Source organism: Arctopsyche grandis, chromosome 3, assembly GCF_051622035.1.
Source record: "Arctopsyche grandis isolate Sample6627 chromosome 3, ASM5162203v2, whole genome shotgun sequence".
Taxonomy (NCBI): Eukaryota; Metazoa; Arthropoda; class Insecta; order Trichoptera; family Hydropsychidae; genus Arctopsyche; species Arctopsyche grandis.
In genome coordinates, this window is record NC_135357.1 from 37,687,545 (window position 1) to 37,696,776 (window position 9,232).

The following is a 9,232-nucleotide window of genomic DNA, read 5'->3' on the forward strand; positions in this document are numbered from 1 at the left end:
ATATTCAACACTAACAAAGCCACCATTGCCGCAGGCGACCTTAACGCCAAACATTCCAGATGGAACAGTCAAGCCACTAACAATAATGGGAAAATTCTTTTAAGTTATTCCCAACTTTCAAACCCAAAAGTTTCCGTCACGGCCCCAGACGAACCCACAAGAATCCCCATTAACTTCAAAGGCAGACCTGATATCTTAGACAACGTTCTAACTCAAAATTTTCCGGGCGCGCCGTCCTTGACTGTAGTAAATGATCTTTCTTCCGACCATCACCCGGTCATACTAGAACTCACCAACACACCCGTAACTATAAACCCCATCCTCCGAAGTACCATATCTTGGGAGAAATTCTCAACTCTCCTTCATCACACCGTCACTTACCCCCACTCAATTCACACCACCCAAGAAAAAGACTCCGCTATTAACATACTCACGGATGAAATACAGTCAGCCTTAGACGCCAGCACCACCACCACACCCCACTCCCCTCTGCACCCGCAAGCTTTACCCCCCGACATTCGCGATCTTATTCGCCTTAAGAATAGAGCTAGGAAGGCATTCCAAAGGTACAAGGACCCAATCCTCAAACAGCGAATGAACAGACTTCAACAAGACGTTAAAAATGCCTTGTGGCAACTACGAAACGACAACTGGGATACCAAACTCAGAGCGCTAGAAGACGGACATAACGGTTTCTGGAAACTGTCAAAAATCTTCAGAAGCAACGGCAACAGGATCGACAGGATCAAAGTTGGAGATAAGTTCGTCTACTCCACCGCCGATAAAGCGGAAGCCCTAGCCGACAGTCTCCAGGACCAATTCTCTCTCTCAAACTTCAACCTGCAAAGTGACTTTTGCCAAATGGTTGAAAGCTCCGTCAACAGCTACCTTGAAAACCCAGCCCCAGTACCCATTGTCGCCACTTCGCCGCTTGAAGTCCTAAACATCATCAAAACTATCGCCGCCAAAAAGGCCCCTGGCCCTGACGGAATTTCCAACAAAGCTCTAAAAGAACTCCCTCAAAAAGCCATCGCTGCACTCACGGCAATACTAAATGCCACCAACAGAATCTGCTACTTTCCGAGTCAATGGAAACTCGCCAATGTCATTCTCATCAGAAAACCCTACTCGAACCCCTCCCTCGCAACAAGTTACCGACCCATCAGCTTGCTATCCTCACTGAGTAAGATCCTGGAACGGATCTTAATCTCAAATCTCAACAGCGAAATCGCAAATATTGACCTTCTTCCCAAAACACAATTTGGCTTCAGACCCCAACACTCTGCCGTTCACCAGATTCACAGAGTTGTTGAAACCGTTATAGACGGTTTCGACCACAACATGTCTACTGGAGCAATCTTCCTAGACATTTCCAAAGCCTTCGATAAAGTCTGGCACTCTGGCCTCCTTTACAAAATGATTGCCGCCAACATCACCCCCCACTCAATACGTTCTACCGCATCCTTCCTAAGAGAAAGGAGATTTCAGGTCAAACTCAAGGACCGCATATCAACTCAGCGAGGCATCTCCGCTGGGGTACCCCAAGGCTCCATCCTCGGCCCCACGCTATTCAACCTTTACACACACGACATACCCACTCCTACACATAGGTACACAAACATCGCACAGTACGCCGACGACACGGCCATCTTAGCGAGCTCCGTCGGCCCCAAGGGAGTCTCGCTCGCCCTCCAGAAGTACTCGGACCAACTGGTAGCGTGGTACGATAAATGGCTGATGAAAATCAACCCGGATAAAAGTCAGGCAATATTCTTCTCCAGACGTAAAAAACGGTGCAAACCAGCCAAGCCAGTCATTATAAACGACAAACCAGTCAACTGGACCACGTCTACCCGCTACCTGGGGGTAATAATCGACCGCAAATTAACCTGGAGACCCCACATCACTAACGCGGTGCGTAAAGCTAGGGCAGTTGCGTCAAAGCTTTACCCACTATGCAAACCAAACAGCAAGCTCTCGCTTAAAAACAAATGCTTGCTGTATAAATCCATCATCCGCCCACAAATCACGTACGCGAGCCCCGTGTGGGCTCACACTACCATCTCCAACAGATCCATACTCAGACTACAGACAATTCAAAACAAATTCTTGCGTGCCACGGGCAACTACGACTGGTACACAAGAAACACTATAATTCACAATGACCTAAGCATTGACTACCTCGACAAACACGTACACAAACTTGCCGTGAACTACTTCAAGTCTCTCGGCAAAATTGACAATCCCCTGATCAATTCCCTCAGTGTGACCAAACTCACGTCCAATCAAAGACCCATCGACATTCTGAAGATGGGTATAGGCTAAAATAGCACCCAATTTAATTAACCAGACTCAACCACCTCCAAACGGTCCATACCCGTTAACCACCCACTAACACACTAACCCCGACAGTATCCCACAGATGTTGCACTAATTTTGCTTAGTGTTCCAGATCGACAAACACCCCACAAGCGAGCAGCCGCCAGCCCGCACCACAAACATCACCGAGAGTCCGATCCCATACAACACGTTCGATGGATAGGTTAAGGGAGTGGCACTCCCTATAAACTATCGTTAAAACGCAGCCACAAAGAAGAGTCGAGACTCATCGCAATGCGAGCAGCCGCCAGCCCGCACCACAACATCACCGCGAATCGGATCCCAGATAATTCGCTAGATCGATAGGCATGGAGTAAACTCCATGGAACTATCTATAAAATATTACCCACTACTACTCGGTGGCATTCGGATCCTGACCTCCACCGGACGAGCAGCAATAAAGACCTGGAACCTGCCTGCGTGTTTTCTTGTACCTCGACCTGACTCCACTTACCTTTGAATACTCTTCAATACTTTATACTACATACATATAGTATAAAGTATGTAATATACACTGTAAATAAATAGCAAAAAATGTACTCACGACTTTAGTTTGCTGCCCAGTTTCACCAGCTCCACTCTCTGTAACACTTTCATTAGTCGAAATATCATTTTGATGAAAATAATCATTAGTACGGTTTTCATCCTCTGGATCTTCATCAATGTTACATATACTATTAGCAGATAGTTCTTGATCCTTAGTGAAGAGCAAATTATCAAAGTACCAGAGGGTAGATTTGTACACGTCATCTGTTCCTCTTCCACTACGTTGGCTGTCTACTACTTTCTTGAGTTCCTTCCGGAAGGACCCTCTTAAACTTTGAAACTTTTTGACAACAAAATCTCGATTAGCATTAGAAAATCCTCTTTCTTTAACGAAGTCAACTATTTTTTTATAAGCTTCCTCTTTCAGATTTTTATTTTTATATTCCTCGGACATAATTTTCCAGAGGCACGGAAAAGACTCATACATTAAAATTAATTCCAGAATCAATCCGTGACTCCACGTGCGTAAGTCCGCCATCTTGTAACAAAAGCGCGCCCGAAAGAATTTTCTGTGTAAAGACAACGTCGAAGCACACGACTGCTGAGTTTATCCCTTCTCGGTCCAAGTCTTTACACGCGTACAATCGTGTTAGCTGTTTCACGCGCGATAGAACGACTGTGTAAAGGGGGCTATTGAGAAATTGTTCGTTCACGGTCATAAACATAATGAAAAAAAAAAAAAAGGCTACTGTACTGTACGCTGGCAGGGAAAATGTACGCAAGGCAGTAGTTTGATAAATTTTATTAAGAGTAATTATGCAAATATCAATCAAGTCTAAAACCGAAAACTTTGGTAAATGGTTTGGTGGCCCTGAAAAGGGCCTTTTTTTTAGTTGTCGAATCAAATAGGGTGTGTGCTTAACCGCCGAATCCGTAGAGGGTGCGTCCTTGTCTCTTGAGGGCGTAGACCACGTCCATGGCAGTGACGGTCTTGCGCTTGGCGTGCTCGGTGTAGGTGACGGCATCCCTGATCACGTTTTCCAGGAACACCTTGAGGACGCCTCTGGTCTCCTCGTAGATCAGACCCGAGATACGCTTGACTCCTCCACGACGAGCGAGACGTCTGATGGCAGGTTTGGTGATGCCCTGGATGTTGTCTCGCAACACCTTCCTGTGACGCTTAGCGCCCCCTTTTCCCAATCCCTTTCCTCCCTTTCCGCGACCGGTCATCCTGAATCAGCAAAGTGTTTGGCGAACGAGAGCGAGAGCGAGAGCGAGAGCGAGAGCGAGAGACAGCACGTCCACTCGGGGCGGGCTGCAGCTGGCGAATGAGTTCCAAATCGTAAAACGCCATTATTTATAGTAATACGGTCAGGGATCGTACACCCAAGTTTTTGTTGCGAGCTGAAATATTCTCGGTTATTTCACCGTGCGATCTTTTCAACGCACTAAATTCAATTATTTACATCTATCGGGTCTTATTGGGCGTGAAGAGAATAAGAATAAGGACATACCAATCGTTTGTTTGTTTCTTCAATCATATCGTGTTAATGTATAATGTGCATTTTGAAAAGCAAACTCTTCGTTTGTGGTATTTTTATATTTAACAAAAAAAAAAAAATCGTATATTATTTACATATCCCAATTTTAATAATACAAAATATTGATAGATACTGATACATTTAATTATTTCTAATTCAATTGAGAATTATGCGATTGCAAATTTGACCGATTTGTAACCAAGCGAAAGTACGATATTTGTTAAGCCATTCCATTTCGTAATTTTTCCTGTAACTAAAATTGCTTTCTAAATTGCTGTTTTGAAATGTCTGTAGCATTATTCAAATAAAAAAATATGCTCGACCCTTTCAGGTAGATGGACTAACCTTGCAAAATAAAAGTGGCCGTTCCGCGGCTATCGCCGCTAATCTTCAGTTTAACTTTTAAAAGTGTATCTATGCAAAAAAATAAATCCTTATAATTTATGGCCAATTGCTTTAAGCAAGAGCTGATTTAAACAACTGTGTCGTCGACAATCGATGTACTGCACGAAAATTTGAACAGGTATAAAGAGATGGTAATTCCCATTTGTTTTTTTAACCATTTATAATGTTCGATTTCAAAATGCCTCCTATGCCCGTGACCATTACCTGGATCCGATAGTGCTCCACAATCAGTCTGTTCTAAGCTTTTGTGAAGTGAAGTTCGTTAAGTGGTGTGCTGGTGATTATGTTGTTGATAAACTTTTTCATAGTTTATTTATGTAACAATCAGTAATAGCATCATATCGGATAAATCAAGGTGAGAACTATTTAAATATGAAAGTTATAAATTTTAATCACTATTCTTATTAATATTTACAGTAAAAAAATGGTTATTTTTTTTCAAAAATCTAAAAATTCATATAATTTTTCAAATGTATTTGAATACTAGAATATTTCACGATTTTAATATTCGAATAATTCATTTGAAGAATATTTGGAAGCCCCAATACCAATATCATACTACACGAAGGATATTTTTGGGCGTAATTCATTTCCCCATATTATCCTATTGGCTTATTGTACGGCGTGCTACGATCATATTATATAAAGAATATTCACTTTGTTCGTTTGACAAAAAAATAAAATCGAAAAATCGTACATTCGTATTTACATATCGTGTATAATAAAATACTAAAAATTTGGGCCTATATACATTTTATACGTACATATAAAAACACATTTAATATAATATGTCTGGTATATTAAAGATATTACATACATGTATACAAAAAATAAACATTTTTGTATACAATATACAAACTCCGGTTTAAGCAGACGAAAAGTTAAAATTAAAATTGTCTTGACTATTAAAAGGTTACTGATCGCTTCAATGGCGGGAAACACTAACGGTTTTTTAGGGAAAGGGAGGGGATACCTTATTTTTCACATATTTCATGGGATTTTAGTTTCTTTTCGATTTAAAATTATTAAAATGATTTAACATGAATTTTGATCGCTGTTTTATCTTAAAAAATAATCAAAAAGCATATAGCAACGTCAATATTCATATCCGATGTTGTCAAGCGATTTACTATAAATAATGGTGCGAAAGTGGTGGGAATCATTCGACTCCCGACTCTCGTTCCGTGCAGACGTGTCTCACTAGGAACTGACGCAATGGCTCGTACCAAGCAGACTGCCCGAAAGTCCACTGGAGGAAAGGCTCCCCGAAAACAACTGGCCACGAAAGCCGCTCGCAAGAGTGCGCCCGCCACCGGAGGAGTGAAGAAGCCTCATCGTTATCGTCCCGGAACAGTCGCGCTCCGAGAAATCCGTCGCTACCAGAAGAGCACTGAACTCCTCATCCGCAAACTGCCTTTCCAGCGCCTGGTTCGTGAGATCGCCCAAGACTTCAAGACCGACTTGCGTTTCCAGAGCTCTGCCGTTATGGCCCTCCAGGAAGCTAGCGAGGCTTACCTCGTCGGTCTCTTCGAAGACACCAATCTGTGCGCCATCCACGCCAAGCGCGTCACCATTATGCCCAAAGACATCCAATTGGCCAGACGTATCCGCGGAGAACGCGCCTAAATATCTACTCACCTACTATTAATAAAAACGGCCCTTTTCAGGGCCACAACAAATATATTTCGGATTTATTTCTCACCATTTACAAATATTTTTCTAATCAACAATGACAAAATTTTTTGTACCTGCCTACTCGACGCCTTCTCACATATCTAATATTTTTGGCAGGGCTGTAATTTCAGATTAAAATTTACTGGCTCCGACTTTTTCCGACTTTCTTGATGAAACCCAAAATGATTTAGTAAGGTCGATTATCAGCGTATAAAGGTCAGTAACTACATTCATAGTGTATGTGTATGAATTATTCACACATTCAAAACAGTTTAACGAAGTAGACATTCGAAAAAGTCAAAAGGTTTATTTCATTAACACATCCGAACGTTACACATTACGTGTCATTCAAATTCATAATTTTTATGGATTGGTTATAAATTTATTAGATTTACTTCGACAAAATTGGAGACTTAATAGTTAGCATGTATGGACATACTATTAATTAAAGAAAATGTAAAAAAAATGAGTCAAAATCATTGGTTCTTATGCTGTGAGACAAGGTCGCACCCTCTACGGATTCGGCGGTAAACTAATTAATCGACATCGTCAATAAAAAAGGCCCTTTTCAGAGCCACCAAACCATTTACAAAGTTTTCGGTTTTAAACTTTCATCTGAGCTACATATGTATATATTCGACATTTGTATAACAAATACATAATTACGCTTTATAAAATTTATTATTTGAACTACTGCCTTGCGTACATTAACCATGTGGGCAATATTTGTTTCATCTTTGTTTACTTTGGTGAACGAACAACTTTTCAGGGCTACCGGACTTTAATAAACGAATCGGTTTCGTTTGAAATCACATACAACACGTTCGATAGATAGGTTAAGGGAGTGTCACTACCCTATAAACTATCGATAAAACGCAGCCACAAAAAAGAAGAAAAAATCACATTACAATAAACGCATGTAAATCGATGAAAACTCACGCTATCAGTAGCATTTCTTGATCTGCAATGATATGAAATGGAATTTGTCCATGTATATGTCTATATGTGCATAAGCTGAGGGCATTAGTTTGTTTCGCACACTTTAATTTTGCTTAGTAATTTGCCCTTTCCTGGAAAAAAACACGCTTCCGCACCTTTATTATTTAGTTGAATTATCGTGTTGACCACAATGTATAAATTAGTCAGGTAAAAAACTGCAAAAAAACGTTGTACACCTAAAAAAAGATAACAGCACTTGAAACTACTTAATGAAAAAACTAAGCTGAGTGGCATTATCATGTTAAAATAAAACAAATAAAAAAGGAGGTAGTTGGGACTGTTAATCGCCATATTACACCAATGAGTGCAGTATAAAAATACCAATATGCAAATGATGAAACTGTTCATTTTAAACCAAATTTTTATTTGTAAAGAGCATTGGTGGCCCTGAAAAGGGCCTTTTGATGTTCTTCAACGTTAGAACGTTGGCGTCTACTTGGAGCTGGTGTACTTGGTGACGGCTTTGGTGCCTTCAGAGACGGCGTGCTTGGCCAACTCTCCTGGAAGCAGGAGACGGACTGCAGTCTGGATTTCGCGAGAAGTGATGGTGGAGCGCTTGTTGTAGTGGGCGAGACGAGAAGCCTCGGCTGCGATGCGCTCGAAGATGTCGTTGACGAAGCTGTTCATGATGCTCATCGCCTTCGACGAGATGCCGGTGTCGGGGTGCACCTGCTTCAACACCTTGTAGATGTAGATGGCGTAACTCTCCTTCCTCCTGCGCTTGTTCTTCTTTTTTCCATCCCCCTTGGAGATGTTCTTCTGGGCTTTGCCCCCAGATTTCTTGGCGGCCTTTCCACTAGTCTTGGGCGGCATCGTGTATCGCAGTGATCCAAAGGGACGCTGACAATACGAGAGAACGCTTCAGAATGAGCTTCAAACTGCAAAATTTTCGTTATCGTTACTTCGCCCCTCCGCGTCGACGGCAGATGTGTCTGTATTGCACAAACGCGTGTACGTTGCGGTCGTGTTGATAAATACACGCGGATCCAAATTTTTGTCATTCGCTCGCCGTCTCTCGCACCGTGCGCTAGTCCGCACCGTGCTCGCTTTCACTCCGTCGCTACACACAACTCCAACTCGTCATGTCCGGCCGTGGAAAAGGAGGCAAGGTGAAGGGAAAGGCAAAGTCGCGCTCCAGCCGAGCTGGTCTGCAGTTCCCCGTGGGCAGGATCCATCGTCTGCTGAGGAAAGGCAATTACGCGGAGCGCGTGGGAGCCGGAGCCCCCGTCTACTTGGCCGCCGTCATGGAATATTTGGCCGCTGAAGTCCTCGAGTTGGCCGGAAACGCCGCTCGCGACAACAAGAAGACCAGAATCATCCCCCGCCATCTCCAACTGGCCATCCGCAACGACGAGGAGTTGAACAAATTGCTCTCCGGAGTGACCATCGCTCAAGGAGGCGTCCTGCCCAATATCCAAGCTGTCTTGTTGCCCAAGAAGACCGAAAAGAAGGCTTAAACGATAAACAAGTCTGTTTTCTACATCAAAAACGGCCCTTTTCAGGGCCACCAATATTTTTAAACGTCTGTTCGGTCATGACATTATTTTCGTTACTGCAATTCAAAAATTGTATTGAATTCGAAATGGATGGGAATATTGTTAAAATCGTCAAATATCCAAATGGATGCTGATAAAATAAAAAATTAAAATAGTCAATCCAATCAAATGTATATCAATATACATATTATAAGATCACATATCCCTTTTACCCGTTCATTATGGAAATAGTTTAGAAGAAATGGTGCTTGA

The 9,232-nt window shown here is 42.2% G+C and overlaps 5 protein-coding genes across 5 annotated transcripts in view; 3 read left to right on the forward strand and 2 right to left on the reverse strand.

The window, feature by feature from the left end:
* LOC143909360 (uncharacterized) overlaps nucleotides 1-9,232 on the forward strand; it is a 62,373-nt gene that overhangs the window by 1,466 nt on the left and 51,675 nt on the right. The gene's annotated exons all lie outside the window — the stretch shown is intronic.
* On the reverse strand, nucleotides 3,784-4,125 carry LOC143909485 (histone H4). The gene has a single exon (XM_077427484.1). It carries the CDS (start codon nucleotides 4,093-4,095, stop codon nucleotides 3,784-3,786), a length of 312 nt encoding a protein of 103 aa, XP_077283610.1. The 5' UTR covers nucleotides 4,096-4,125.
* LOC143909362 (histone H3) lies at nucleotides 6,027-6,448 on the forward strand. Its single transcript, XM_077427306.1, has one exon. It carries the CDS (start codon nucleotides 6,027-6,029, stop codon nucleotides 6,435-6,437), a length of 411 nt encoding a protein of 136 aa, XP_077283432.1. The 3' UTR covers nucleotides 6,438-6,448.
* On the reverse strand, nucleotides 7,915-8,297 carry LOC143909479 (histone H2B-like). Its single transcript, XM_077427477.1, has one exon. It carries the CDS (start codon nucleotides 8,295-8,297, stop codon nucleotides 7,917-7,919), a length of 381 nt encoding a protein of 126 aa, XP_077283603.1. The 3' UTR covers nucleotides 7,915-7,916.
* Nucleotides 8,503-8,948, forward strand: LOC143909034 (histone H2A-like). The gene has a single exon (XM_077426924.1). It carries the CDS (start codon nucleotides 8,567-8,569, stop codon nucleotides 8,939-8,941), a length of 375 nt encoding a protein of 124 aa, XP_077283050.1. The 5' UTR covers nucleotides 8,503-8,566; the 3' UTR covers nucleotides 8,942-8,948.

What these genes read in the sequence shown, in the direction of transcription:
- LOC143909485 (XM_077427484.1), bottom strand. Translation starts at nt 4,095, where the DNA reads ATGACCGGTCGCGGAAAGGGAGGAAAGGGATTGGGAAAAGGGGGCGCT.
- LOC143909362 (XM_077427306.1), top strand. Translation starts at nt 6,027, where the DNA reads ATGGCTCGTACCAAGCAGACTGCCCGAAAGTCCACTGGAGGAAAGGCT.
- LOC143909479 (XM_077427477.1), bottom strand. Translation starts at nt 8,297, where the DNA reads ATGCCGCCCAAGACTAGTGGAAAGGCCGCCAAGAAATCTGGGGGCAAA.
- LOC143909034 (XM_077426924.1), top strand. Translation starts at nt 8,567, where the DNA reads ATGTCCGGCCGTGGAAAAGGAGGCAAGGTGAAGGGAAAGGCAAAGTCG.